The sequence below is a fragment of the Gadus morhua genome, chromosome 13, assembly GCF_902167405.1.
Source record: "Gadus morhua chromosome 13, gadMor3.0, whole genome shotgun sequence".
NCBI classification, from domain to species: Eukaryota; Metazoa; Chordata; class Actinopteri; order Gadiformes; family Gadidae; genus Gadus; species Gadus morhua.
The window spans coordinates 10,448,877-10,463,876 of NC_044060.1; the positions used below are offsets into that span (position 1 = coordinate 10,448,877).

Sequence of the window (15,000 nt, forward strand, 5' to 3'; positions counted from 1 at the left end):
TAAAGACTTCCTGTTTCTTATGATGTGAGAGACAGCACAAAGACCTAACAACGGGTATTTCACAGGACCCCCCACTGTCTCTGTCAGACCTGCTTAGCGCTCTCTAGAACTGTTTCCCTCCTCTCTCTCTACTCCCCTTTCTCTCACTCTCTTTACCTATTGTCTCTCTCTCCGTCTCTCTCTCTCTCTCTACTCCCCGTTCTCTCGCTCTCTCTTCTATTGTCCCCCCCCCCTCTCTCTCTTTCTCTCTCTCTCTCCCTCTCTCTCTCTCCCTCTCTCTCTCTCTCTCTTTCTCTTTCTGTCTTTCTCTCGCTCTCTTTCAATTCAAAAGTGTTTCATTGAATGTTTGAAGACATGTTATCATATTGTCACAACCAAACATAAATACACATGAACCAACTACAACTCACTAGAGACCAAGAAATCCGATCCATCATAACAATAAAACAACATCAATAAGACGTGAGGAGGTGTAGGGGAAGGGCAGATACTGAGAGACTAACTAACTTCATGTGTTGTGCTGTGTTTGGCTCAGGCTGGGATACGCACGCACATAGGTGCTTCTGAGCCACGGACTCTCTGGTCAGACAGTGCATGGAACTCTCTGTGTCTAGGATTTATTTAGGGCTAGGTTCTGAGGTGTTCGTATATGCTGCAGTGTTGCAGGAAATGGTGCTCTGTCTCTAACCTCATTCTGTGGGCATAGTGGACACATAGTGGTCATTCCTCCTCGAGGAAGGCAAGGTCTACCTGTGCGGGCCGGTGTCTATGGCCAGGCCGTGGTCACTATCTCGGTGCATAGATTATGTCTTCCTGTCACGTTGGTCAAATAGTCTACGACGTGTACTGTCTGTTTAGAGCCGAATAACGCTGAGGTTTTGCTCTGGAGGTGAGTCGACATGCTGTGTGTTTCAGGGCTCCTCTCTATGTCCTCCTCTTGGCATTTATAGCATATAGTTTATTATATAGAATCCCTCTCTCTCTCTCTCTCTCTCTCTCTCTCTCTCTCTCTCTCTCTCTCTGTCTCTCTCTCTCTCTCTCTCTCTCTCTCTCTCTCTCTCTCTCTCTCTCTCTCTCTCGCTCTCTCTGTCTGTCTGTCTCTCTCTCTCTCTCTCTCTCTCTCTCTCTCTCTCTCTCTGTCTCTCTCTCTCTGTCTGTCTCTATCTCTCTCTCTCTCTCTCTCTCTCTCTCTCTCTCTCTCTCTCTCTCTCTCTCTCTCTCTCTCTCTCTCTCTCTCTCTCTCTCTCTCTCTCTCTCGCTCTCTCTCTCTCTCTCTTACTCTCTTTCTGTCTCTTTCTCACTCTATCTGTTCTTATCTCTCTTACGATATCTCTCTATTGTCCCTATCTCTCTCTCTGGCTATTCCCTCTCTCTCTCAGTATGATTTCTCACACTCTCTTTCTATGCCTCTTCATCTCTTCCTCCCAGGGACAGTATGTCTCAGTCTATTTCTTTATTTCATTCTCTCTGTCTTTCTGTCATGTTCTTTATTTCTCCTCATCCAGCTCTACTCTCTTGCTCCCTCTCCAACTCACTATATGTGAGCCTTTGTGTGTGCTGCCTCCATTACAGTTTTTCTCAGTTGCTTTGGTACATTTCTCAGATCAGAATTGAAATTCTCAAAACTACCTGTTCAATCTTCACATCATTCTGTCACTTGTGCACATTAAAAAAGCAGTTTCTAATTTATTTGAACAAGTTGCAAATGCTTTGGTACATTCATGCAAATGATTATGTACAATTTTCTGCTCTTTCCTACATTATCAATTAATTATGTCATGTTGATCAAAATGTATTATAAGTGTAGTCTTACCCCCACAACATTTAGGCATTAGTTCATTGCATGCAAAATGGTTGAACAAGTTGTCATAATATGTCAAGCATATTTCTATACATTTCCCTTAGACTTTTTTTCTAAATCTGTCCTGAATTGGTAAATTGCTACCAGGTGAATCTTGACTTTCTCTAAAGAAGGGAATGTGTGTTAGATGAACCAACAAACAACCAGTTTACTGAAATAGCTCAAAGGTGGATCTCCTGAACCATGAACTGGCATATATAGCTGGAGCACAACACAATGTTTGTTTGTTACATTGTCTGACAATAGAAGGACAAGGAATTGGACAGGGTCAACAGCCAGAGAGAAGAAGAAGAGGAAGAGGAGTGAGAATGCCTGAGAATTTGTGGCCCAACAGACAGGAAGGTCAGGAGGTGTAGGAAGACTGCACTGTAATTCCTACAGCAATGCATGTACAGTTTACCCTAAGGAGATTTTCCTATGTTCACATTTCTAGTAATGACATGGTCTGTCAACAAATTACAGTACAAACAGTCAAAGCGTACATGTGAATCTTGTCCATTCTCTTGCAATCAATCTCCCACATACACTAAGGTGTAACTTACAATTTACAATAATTGTCTTCAAAACTTTAGCCATAGTTTACATCAGAACATCATCAGAATATTGACAACATGACTAAGCAATTTGACTGTCTTATCCGTACACAATGACACAAGGACTTGTCATTGTGATGGCACTGACATGTTCGTTGACACAGATATTTACTTTTGAGAAACGAACTAAGGATTTTGAGCAATAGGCTGGCTTTTGCATGAAATCCATGGTGTTTTGCTATTTGTACAAATTGTTTTGAGAAATGCACTTACTGTTTTGCAAATTTCAATTCAGATCGGAGAAATGCACCAAAGCGACGGAGCAAAACTGTAACATAGAGACTTGAACTGAAGTTATATTAACTGGCTTCTCTTTCTCAAATAAACCTCAGTTAATCCAATTATTACTCATCGTTCTCAAAGCTCTGAGTTCAGGAATGGTGTCATAGTGAAAGTTGACAGAGAATGTCCGATTTGTCACAACAACAGAGTGAGAAGAGACTACGGAGATAGATAGATGGATAGATAGATAGATAGATAGATAGATAGATAGATAGATAGATAGATAGATAGATAGATAGATAGATAGATAGATAGATAGATAGATAGATAGATCGATCGATCGATCGATCGATCGATAGACAGACAGACAGACAGACAGACAGACAGACAGACAGACAGACAGACCGACAGACCGACAGATCGACAGATCGACAGATCGACAGATAGAAAGATCGACAGATCGACAGATCGACAGATCGACAGATGGACAGATCGACAGATAGACAGATAGACAGATAGACAGATAGACAGATAGACAGATAGATAGATAGATAGATAGATAGATACTTGAAAGGATATAGATTGATGGATGGATGGATGGATGAAAGGACGGAGGGGTACACAGCTGGATGGAGGGATAGAAGGATGGAGGGATAGAAGGATGGAAGGATGGGTGGACGAAGGAATAGACAGATCATGTAATAGAGTGATGTAAACACATATAGAAGGAAGGACACCTCAGCGATAGGGAGATGAACACATAGAGCGATGGAGATTGAGTGAGAGAGATATAGAATCATGGTCCCGACACAGGGAAACAGTGTGCATAGAGGCTCTCTCCGAGGGCTTTGGAAAAGGCCCAGTTGAACCAGAGCCTCATTCCCTATCCTCATCAAGCCACGAAATCTCACTGTCTAAATCATTCATGCCGTGTCGCGCCTTAGAGCCAGTGTTCAGAGAGGTTAGTCATGTCTCTCTGTTATCTTTAGAAGTCTTCCGCTTGAAGGTGACAGAACACTAGCTACATGCCAGGATGTGTTCTGATGGAGACGACTCACATCTGCGGTTGCCAGGGTTATATTTACCGTTGCCAGGGTTACGCTGGCCTGTAGCCGGTTAAGCTAACAGTGTGTGTGGATACTGTAGTGACAAGCTTATCCCCAAAAAACATCCTTTGTTTGGTTTGCTTGTTTAACTAGGTTGACTCAACAGAGTAGAGCCTAGTTCCGTCCTTGCTGAAACACTAGTTCAATAGTCACCCATTACAGCTTGTCATAGTTTAAAGCTTTTATCACACATAAAGCTCACAGATATCAACTCGCATCATCTTAAAATATGAAAACATTCAATGTGAATGTTAAGGCTGACAGACCTACTTGTATGCTGGAAACCAAACAAATTTTGCGAACTCATGTTTCATTTGATCTGCAGATAAGCTACCCCTCCATACAAAAAGATTTCTGCCAAGATAGAATGACCATTGCAACCATTGATCTAATATGAGGCGGAATAAATACGATGGCATCAGCAGCAGCCATCTTTGCTGTTGTTGAGGCCTGCACCGTCATCGTATTTATCCCGCCTCATATTCGATTTTGATTAGATTGTGAACAGTTGTGACTGGTAGGTCTATCTCGTACCGGGTGGAAATCTCTGAAAAATAGGAGGAGAGAAAGACCTTATCTGCAGATCAAATGAAACATGAGCTCGCGAGATTTGACTGGTTCCCAAGCTAGCCCACTTTTAACAATTTGTGATGGGTAGATTTGTGTTTATTTGAAGGATTGTATTATTTGAGGGATTCAGTTCATGCTAATCCTGTTGTAATTTGGTTTAAAGAAAAACGATTTATCCTTTGTTATGCTGTACTATAATATATTACAATGTTATCTTACAGATTAATCACATGCCATAACGTAAAAAGACCAGGGATACCATAGCATAACACAACTAACAAACCAAAGCATAACTTATGGTAGATACAGATGCTGGTAGATGCAGAAAAATGTAATTACTTGTCACACAAATACACACAAATACACACACACACACACATCTACACACACACACACACACACACACACACACACACACACACACACACACACACGCACGCACACACACATGCACACACACAAATACACACACACACATACACACACTTCCACTTGACAGTAATTAAAGGATACGAGACAGACGGTCTGCCCTGGTTTCATGGACATCACAGTCGGTGTGAGTCAGGAAGTGAGAGACTCACACCACTGGAGCTGCTGAGGCTTCCTGTTTTAATGGCGCCTGTCAATCAATACTGAGCTGTGTTGATGAAGAAGCTTTTGAAATGAGTATTCACATGCAAATGTGTGTGTGAGAGAGAGTGAGGTTTTTTTTTATGCACACGTGATGTGTGTGTGTTCATCTTTGGCAGAGAGATAAAACCTAAAGGCCGTTTGAAATTAATCTTTAGTAAAATTGTGACTGTGTGTGTATTTGCTTTGATCGTATTTGTATGTGTGAGTGACAGACTAACAACAAATACGCCTTTTTTGATAGTTAGTCCTCTCCTCTCGTTTTTGATTAACTTGCTGTCTATCTTGCTCGCTCCCTCTTTCACTCTCTCGCTCTCTTTCCATCTCTCTGTTTTCAACAGTCGATAACTAGTGATTAGTTGACAGGCTGACACCCAGCTAACCAGCCAGTTAAGGTGATCTTCTGAGGCAGTTCGAATTGGTTTGGATCAGAGCTACTTCCTGGTTCAGTCTTTGAGTCTGATAGGCTGAGAGTAGTACAGGAGAGGGAAACCAGCAAAGACAGACAGGCAGACAGACATGCAGGCAAGCGTGCAGACAGACAGAGACAGAGGCAGGCACAGAGGATCAAAGCAATCGGCTGTGAGGATCTGTGTGTGTGTGTGTGTGTGCGTCTGTTTGTGCATGCATGCGTTCGTACGTGCCTGCCCACGTGTGTGTCTAGGGTTATGCCTGACAGATTGAGAGCAGAGTCACAACAACAACAATAACAAAAACCAACAACATCAACAACAAGCACAATAATCCCACTGATGACACATGTATTCATATAGAACCAGCAGGACGGACGTCTGGCGCGAAGGGAGAGAGAGAATCGATCAAAGTCATGGTAGGCGAGAGGGACGGTTAGATGGGTAGATGCAGAGCGAGATGTGTTTTCCTGCAGAGGACAGCAAGGACGCATGATTAGAAAAGGATGATAAGACAGAGTAGGAGGAAGGAGAGGGAGAAGAGGAGTGGAGAGGGTAGAAGTGTAGAGGAGAGAGAGAGGGAGGAGGAGAGAGGAGTAGAGAAGAGAGAGAGAGAGAGTGAAAATCCAGAACTGAAGGTCGTGGGAGAGAGACGCTAATGAGACAGAATAGGCTGGCTCATATCAACACAGATGATTAGATAGAGGAGGGGAGGAGGGGAGGGGAGAGGAGGAGGAGAGGTGGGAGGAGGTCGGGACTAGGAGAGATGAGATAGGAGGTGAGGAGAGAGGGAGAGGAGAGAGGTGGAGGGGAGGAGAGGAGGACAGGGAGAGAGGAGATAGGAGGAAAGGAGAGAGGGAGAGGAGAGACATGGAGAGGAGGAGAGAGAGGAGGACAGGGAGAGACGCGATAGGAGGAGAGGAGAGACATGGAGATGAGGAGAGAGAGGTGGACAGGGAGAGACGAGATAGGTGGTGAGGAGAGGGAGAGGGGAGAGGAGTAGAGGAGAGATGGAGAGGAAGAGATAGGAGAGGAGGAGAGGAGTTGAGAGTATGCTTGTTAGTGAAGAATCAAAAGCTGAGTCATTTTTTCTCTAAATATACAAACCCTGTAAAAAAAAAAATCCTTGTTTATTTTTATGTTATTCAAATATTGTCATTGCAAAGATACAGAGATGTTAGGCTGCAGACTTGTCGCGTTGCAGGAACAGGACGGAGAATAAGCTGCATTCTGTTCTCCTTCAGATGGTCTTGGTAACTGTTTCAAAGTAGCGTTGGAACTGCTAGAGACGGCTGTCAGGGTAACACCACGCATACTCCTCAGATCCTTCCTGTTTTGATAGAGATCTTTAATAATGGCTCAATAACAAGTTCTTTCGTTGTGAGGGAACTTCAAAGAGGCTTTCACTCCACCTCATTCATCAGTCCACCAAACCTTGTATGTCCAGTGCAGCCTTATCTGAGACTCCGTCAGGGAAGCAGGTCTTATGTACTCATTAACAATACTCAAGCGTTGAGTTATTTGTGGATAAAGGTCTTCCAAGATACTATCCCGATGCTCACAGCCTTACCTGTAGGCAGCCTTGAGACAGATGCCCAAACCTGGCTGAAACGTTTTGTCACTGTGTACAGCAAGTTTGCTTGTTTTGTCACTGATAGCGTAACACCATTTTTGCTCGTTCGACAGTCAGCGCCAGAGCCAAGCTTGAGCATTTTATCATTCATGTTCCAATCGAAACACAAAGAATCAGATCAACGTCCTCCTGCATTACTTCTGGTTTGACATTACAATCGGGCCATGTATAAGTGAAGCAACACGCACTCTGAATACCAACCCAAGTTGTGTTTGGCTGCTGACTCCACTGTGCAGGCATACACTTCCTGACCATCCCCTGAGAGATTAGGGCACGTCTGACCTCTCCCGTACACACACCGTCGGGCTCATTACATGGCGTGTGTGTCCTGTTTACACTGCATTAGCCTCCCACTAGATTGGATGGGCTGATTGGTTTTCCCAGTGTAGCAGGCGCGAGGCCTAGCCGCGCGTGAACCGACGGCTTCATCCCGCTTTGTGAAGCAACAAGGACGATGCTCACAGTGCACAAAGTTGACCTCCCCTCTCTTCCCCGTGTTGCACACGGCTGTTGGACTCTACGATGCTACAAATGCCTGAATCACACTGTGTTAGAAAGGGTTATCGACTGTTCAAGGCTATAACTCCTATCGACACTGTGCACGAAAGAGTTATGGTCTGTTCAATGTTAAACTCTATGTCTATGTTGCATTTCAGATTTCCTGTTCACAATAGAAGGGAGAGCCTTATAGAATTGGCTCCAAACCCTTTCTGTTGCGGGACTCATTTTTTACACCTGAAAATCGAACTTGACGTGAACCCAACTCGCACCTGTTCCCTCCACATAGCGTTGACCGTTTAACCCTATCAACATCAGACCCCAGCTCATGGTTAGTACTTCACTTGTGGTTATGAATCCTGAGGCAGTATGTTGCGTATACAGGGCCCTAACGAGACCTTTCAAAACCTCCGCAATTGTATTGGAATCAAATATGTCGTGATTTATTATCCATACCTTATAAACCAGCATTCCCCATGCGCCCCAATGTACATCGCAGGCGCAGCCCGACCCACAGGTTGTGAAACACTGAGGTAACAGCTGAAACATGACCCTGCAGGGAGTTCCTTCTTATCAGGATCAGGGACACACACACACCAGGAGATAAAACACAACAGCTCTATCTTCTCTTGTTCACTTCCCTGCCTCAGCCAGCCTTTTAAGGCTGTTATGGAAGGGTCCTATCATCGTCACTCAAATACTTTGATCAGCCGCCACTAGTTGTCATTGGCTACGAGTAAGGCTGGTCCAATCAAAGAAATAAAAATCAGCAAATATCAGCTCATCAGGATGCATAATTTCCTCCTTAAAGCTCCAGGATAACTGGGAAAAATTTGTTAATTTGTGAATAGAACAGCAGAATACAACATCATCATCATAAGGTAGTGTCCTCTGGGGGAGAGGGTTGCCTTATACGATTAAAAATCATTTATTCCAAAAGCTGAGCAAAATGTTTAATCAGAACTTTAAAAATAAAAGAACAAAAAGACTTAGGCTAGATTAGCAAAGCCATACTTTACTGTTTAAAATGGTACCAACTGCTTGTCTGTACTGGACTATCCTGCCGCCCCAGACCCATACCATCTCCTGGACTATCTTTCCTCCCGGACCCATTCCATCTCCTGGACTATCCTGCCGCCCCAGACCCATACCATCTCCTGGACTATCCTGCCTCTCTAGACCCATCTCCTTGAGTACCCTGCCTCCAATGACCCATACCATTTTCTGGACAGTCCTGCCCCAGGAGAGAGGGGCTAGAATATGTGATGTCACACTGCAGCAACAGAACCAGGGGGAGCTGACAGAGTCAAACTCTTTCTCAGCAGAACACAGAGGAGGGACAGGAAAGAGGAGATATCCCACTAGTACTCACTAACCAATCACAACTCATCTAGTATGCTGTGTGTGGAGCTGTGGGGGCTGTGAGTGAGAGACATTGTGCATTACTTTATAACTTATGGCTGCACACACATCACATTATCTTCGCTTCCCTTCTCATCTCTTCTCTCCTCTCTCGCAACTCAAATTTCTCCCTTCCCCTTTTCTCCTCTCTCCTCTCCCCTCGTCTTCTCTCCCCACCTCCCTTTCCTCCTCTCCTCTCCTTTCTTTCTCCCCTCCTCTCTTCTCTCCTTTCCATTCCCCTCCTCTTCTCTCCTTTCCTCTCCTCCTCTTTCTAATCTCCTCTCTCCCCTCTCCCCTCTCCTCTCTCTTCTCCTCTCTCCTCTCCTCTCTCCTCTCATCTCCTATCTTCCCCTCTCCTCTCCTATTCTCATAACTCCTATCCTCTCCTCTCCCCTCCTCTAATTTTCTCTCCTCTCCTCTCCTCTCCTCACCCCTCCTCTCCCCTCCTCTCTCCTCCACTCCACTCCTCTCCTCTCCTCTCCACTGCTGTCCTCTCCCCTCCACTCCTGTCTACTCCTCTCACCTCCATTCTCTTATCTTCAGCCGCCAGGCTGCCACAACTCACGGGATGGCGGCCATCTTAAGAAACGTAAAAACTCCAAAAACTGTCGCGGAACGATGAGTCACATAAAATATTTAGGTCTTCAGAGACAATGAGAGGATGCCAAACTTCTGGTTGAAATGAGAAACTTAATGTTAGCTACAGCAAAAAAAATACATTAGCTCTCACAAGACTATTGAATTGTTAAAGATTGCTTTTGGGAAAAAACTATATAAAAAAATGTACCTTAGTTTTCTACCTATGGTCTGACTGTGAGTCCAAGAAATTTGTCTCAAAGGGTGAACCTTTCTCAAAGAATAAGACCCCAACAATTAACGGCCATGCCAAAACCTTCCTGCGTGTGTGCGTGCCTGGGACTGTCTGTGTGTGTGTGTGTGTGTGGGTGTGTTTGTGTGGGTTTGTGTACGCGTGTGAGTGCATGTATTTGTAAGTATGTAAGTGTGTTTGCCTGTGACAGTGTGTACGTATGTGTGTGGGTTTGTGTGTCATACTGTGTATGTGTGCGAATGTTTGTGTGTTTGTGTGCGTGCATGTGTGCCTAGGACTGTGTATGTATGTGTGCAAGTGTATGTGTGTATGTGCGTGTGTGTGTGTGTGTGTGTGTGGGTGGGTGGGTGTGTTTTTGTGAGTGTGAGACTGAGAGTCCGTTCCAGTCAGTTGCTGTCCCGGTCAGAGGGAGGTTTTAATCGACCTGACACTGCAGGTGGGAGTGAGGCCTAGGAAATAGCAAGCGTTAAGAGGGGGATGGATTGTGCAGGGGGGAGGGAGTTGTTTACCACGTTCGAGTGAGAGAGGGTCTCTCCTGATTATACGTATGTATATATATATATATATATATATATATATATATATATATATATATATATATATATATATATATATATACATATATGATAATATACATAATACACAACCATGGCCCAGATAACGCTGACTGTGTCTGAATGTGTGGTTATATTCACTATATAACCGATGAGGAACTTGAATGAACGAGGTTCTGCCTGTGATCTAGTGATCTACATGCTTCTGCCCCCTTGTGGCAGTGGGCCTGAACTGATTATCGGCCCCTCTTGTTACTACTCAGTCCTGACACTGAAAAGAGAATCGTCTCTTTGGATACGAGTGAATTGTTTTTCAGAGATCATTAATGAGCAAGTAGGCTAAGGGCACCTCACTCTAGGATGCCTACAGCTAGGCCGTAGGAGTTAAACTAGACACCAGATGATCCTGCCATAGTATCATTCACTTTATGGATGTTTTCTATTCAATCACACACACCATGTTTTCAGGCTCGGCTCCATACTCCAATATGCTAAAGACAGCAGTTTTCCTGCCCACACACTCTATCTAACTCACTCTCTCCTTGCCCATCTTACTCTATATCTTCTCTCTCTCTCCTCTCTCCTCTCTCTCTCTCACACTCACTCTCCCCCCCCCCCCTCTCTCACTGTCTCCCCCACTATCTCTCCCCACTCTGTCTCTCTCTCTCTCTCTCTCTCTCTCTCTCTCTCTCTCTCTCTCTCTCTCTCTCTCTCTCTCTCTCTCTCTCTCTCTCTCTCTCTCTCTCTCTCTCTCTATCTCTCTCACACACTCACTCTCTCCCCCCTCTCCCTCCCCTCTCTCTCTGTCTCCCCCAGTATCTCTCCCCCACTCTCTCTCTCTCTCTCTCTCTCTCTCTCTCTCTCTCTCTCTCTCTCTCTCTCTCTCTCTCTCTCTCTCTCTCTCTCTCTCTCTCTCTCTCTCTCTCTCTCTCTCTCTCTCTCTCTCTCTCTCTCTCTATCTCTCTCACACACTCACTCTCTCCCCCCCTCTCCCTCCCCCCCTCTCTCTCTGTCTCCCCCACTATCTCTCCCCCACACTCTCTCTCTCGCCCACTCTCTCACGGTTTATATGGGAGGGAGAAGGTGCCATTTGTTATCATGACCAAGCATGTGTCCGAGGTTCATGGCCGTGGAAAGACAAGGCGCAGTGCACGTGAGGGTGACAGGCGATGAAGACAAGGGCGTGTGGTGTGGAGGATTATGAATGATGAGTCTGAGGATCTTGTGGAGGACGGGGAACAGCTGTCTGGGAGTCGCGCCCCCTGTCGCTGCAGGATGCAGATCGTAATGAGGAGGCACATGAACCATGTGTCTGGGTGTGTGCCTGCGTGTGGGTGTGTCTGTGTGTGTGCTTGTGTCCGTTTGTGTGTTTGTGTGAGTGTGAGTGAGTGTGTGTGTGTGTGTGTGTGTGTGTGTGTGTGTGTGTGTGTGTGTGTGTGGGGCTGCATGTGCATGTGTGGGCGTGTGTGTGTGTGTGTGTGTGTGTGTGTGTGTGTGTGTGTGTGTGTGTGTGTGTGTGTGTGTGTGTGCGTGTGCGCGTGTGTGTGTTCGGATCCGCTACTGTCCTGCATGAAGGTCCCTGCTGTAAACAAACAATCAAACAAACAAACAAAGCTTCCGGAAGCTTCCAGAGTCTCTTCAGGTTTGAGGAGCACAATATTTAACCAGCAAACACACAAGTTCAATCTCATACAACTTTGAAGAAAAGCTAGGCCACCTCTGAATTACCTAGCTAAATAATCCTTAAGCATGTCTTTGAGTGTATGTTCACTAAAGCAAAGTCAATACTTCTAATGAACATAAATAAATATGACATTAAGCTAATACAACACACAAATACAAACTGCAAGATTTCCGACGAACCCAACACCTAGTACAATTTCACGTGGCTGTTCTATGAGGAGAGAGAGAGACCTAAACAATGACAAATAGAGACAGACAGAGAAAGAGAGCTGGTTAGAGAGGGAGACAGGCACAGTGTGTGAGACAAATACAGCGAGAGAGAGAGAGAGAGGGAGAGAGAGAGAAAGACAGAGACATAGACAGAGCCAGAGACAGAGATAGAGGGCCAGAGAGACAGAGATGCCACTGTTCCGTTGATTTATGGGTTGTTTCATAGCAATCTGATCTGTCAGTGTGTAAACTTTGGGTCCTACTTTTAAACCCTTAACTAGAGTGTGTAACAGAGTGTATTTGAACATCATCTAGAGAGAGAATTCACAGTGACAGATCATGTCTGTTCATCCCATGGTGACCAGAGATGGGAATGACTGGGGACAAGCAGCTTGCCTCCTCTCTGATTCTCTGCTAGGGCTGACTCCCACAGTGAAGGGGAACATTATCCTTAAGAAGGAGTTATGTGCTTCTTTATTAACCAATAACCAATGTGTGGATTGTTTCAGGTTTGTATTGAAAGTAGTGTATTGAGTATTGAGTTGTTAACGTAGTCTAGACTTGATGTTGTTGTTCTGAGATCAGGCTAGCAACAGAAGCTTCGCTCTCCAAGGTGCTGAAAGGGTCCTTGTTGTGGGCACTTTAAGGGGTCGTGGTTCCAGATCGGTTTCCGGACCCCCCTTGAGAAAGGCGTCAGTCTGGAAGTGAGACATGTTGATGTTGGTTTCTTCAGATGACAACAATCATCTCACCATTTTCCAAGTTGACCGACTCACGCATGCACACACAGGCACAAACACAGGCATACACACACACACACACACACACACATGCAAGGACACACACTCACATACCATCCCAGACACACACACACACACAAGCCCACAAACGCGCACGGACAGACGCACGCACACACATACTCACGCTAATTGACTCACTCACACTCTCAACTGCACACACACACACACACACACACACACACACACACACACACACACACACACACACACACACACACACACACACACACACACACACACACACACACACACACACACAGACACTCAGACATTCTCTCTCTCTCATGAACACGCACACACACACACAAAATCTAGGGCATAAAAAGTCCCGAAGGCTTTCAGCTACTCTGTTTTTCGCATAATCAGTAGACGGAGAGAGCGAGAGAAAGAGCGAGAGATAGAGAGAGAAAGAGAGAGAGCAAGAGAGAGAAAGAGATAGAGAGACAGAGGGACTGTGACTGCACGATAGAGAGAGACAGAGAGAGAGACAGAGAAATTTGTACGTTTGTTTAAATAAAGGTATAATGGGGAGGGGAATGTGTAAAAGTGGGCGTGTCAGCTCTGTTGGAGGGGAGTTTCAATCAATAACGGCAAACAACAAAGGAAACAATTCCGGTCATTATTGATTACTAACTATACCTAACAGATGAGAGAGATAGAGAGAGACAGACAGGGAAGGAGAGAGAAGGAGAGAGGGAGAGAGAGAGAGAGAGAGAGAGAGAGAGAGAGAGAGAGAGAGAGAGAGAGAGAGAGAGAGAGAGAGAGAGAGAGAGAGAGAGAGAGAGAGTAAGATGGGAAAAGAGAGAGACAACAAGGGAGACAGAGAGAGAGAGAGAGAGAGAGAGTAAGAGAGGGAAGAAGCGAGATGACAAGAGAGACAGAGAGAGTGTAAGAGAGTGAAGGAGGGAGAGAGCAAGAGAGAGAGAGAGAGAGAGTAGGATGACAGAGTAAAGAGAGAGTATGAGGGGGAAGGAGAGAGAGTTAACAGAGAGAGACGTAAGTTTTACTGACGTCCCCACATCTTCTCGACCTCTCGTGTTTTCTAGTCTCCGTGTTTCCACGAGCAGAGCAGCCGTTGGTTGAGCGGGAAAATGCTTTTTCTCCAGAATATCTTGAAGAGGGGACTTCTGAGAGGTAAAAACTGTGTTTTCTGTTTAACATTTTGTTTAGGTCTCCCATCCTAGGCTGTTTTTCCTATAACCAGGGGAACTATTGTATTCCAAATGGATTGTTCTTTTAAAGTCTTCGAAGGCAGTCAAAATGATACCAAGTGATGGAAACTTTTAATTACTTTAATTTTATTGACTCATAATCTCACATTTATCTATATATATAAATTAATATACATAGATACGTGCGACGTTGAGCGGTGGCATTCAGAGCATCTGACAGAGCGGCTGCGTGAGGACTTTGTTTGAGATCAGTGTCATAACACACCAGACGGGGCGTCTCGCCGTATACCGTGTCTGTTTGGACCGCTCACATCCCCGGCGTCACGCGCAGCAGCCGTCGGATTAGTCGTTTCTCCTCGCACATCTAGACTGTGATTTATTTATTTACGCCTGATTTATTCATGAAACCAGGGACGTGTCGCTTTGAAGTGAAGGCGCGCTCCGCCAGCCTGCGTGGAGATGCGGCGGAAGGCGGAACGGGAGGGAAACGGGGACGCTTTGTCAGGGTGTACTGCAGCCCACCGCGTCCTAGATCGCTTTACATCGAGTCTGCTAACTTGTTGAAAAAAAAGTGAAGTTGTGTCAAAACGGTACAGTAGGTGATCCAAAGTTGACAGATCTGCACGAGATTACAATACCGTGTGGTGTCTGCGTGTGTGTGGGCTTGTTGGCAATTTTTGACTTACAGTTAGATGGAGCTATTCAAGGTATTTCTCATCACTACAATAAAGACCATGATCTAATAGAGCAGTGGCAGGATTTCCTCTCTCTCTATAAAATACAACAATAGTAATAGCATGTGGGTGATCTGCCTGTAGATGGAATAAA

General features: G+C 45.1%; 1 protein-coding gene across 5 annotated transcripts in view; it reads left to right on the top strand.

Moving 5' to 3' along the window:
* The window catches only part of grip2b (glutamate receptor interacting protein 2b), a 97,851-nt gene that overhangs the window by 31,756 nt on the left and 51,095 nt on the right, over positions 1-15,000 (top strand). Inside the window, exon 1 of one of the 5 annotated variants that reach the window (XM_030375652.1) lies at positions 13,947-14,134. The exons of the other annotated variants lie outside the window; for them this stretch is intronic. Within the exon in view, the coding sequence (XP_030231512.1) occupies positions 14,092-14,134 (43 nt within the window). The 5' untranslated portion in view covers positions 13,947-14,091. Of the gene's footprint in view, positions 1-13,946; positions 14,135-15,000 lie in introns of those variants that run through there. 5 annotated transcript variants of the gene reach the window in all.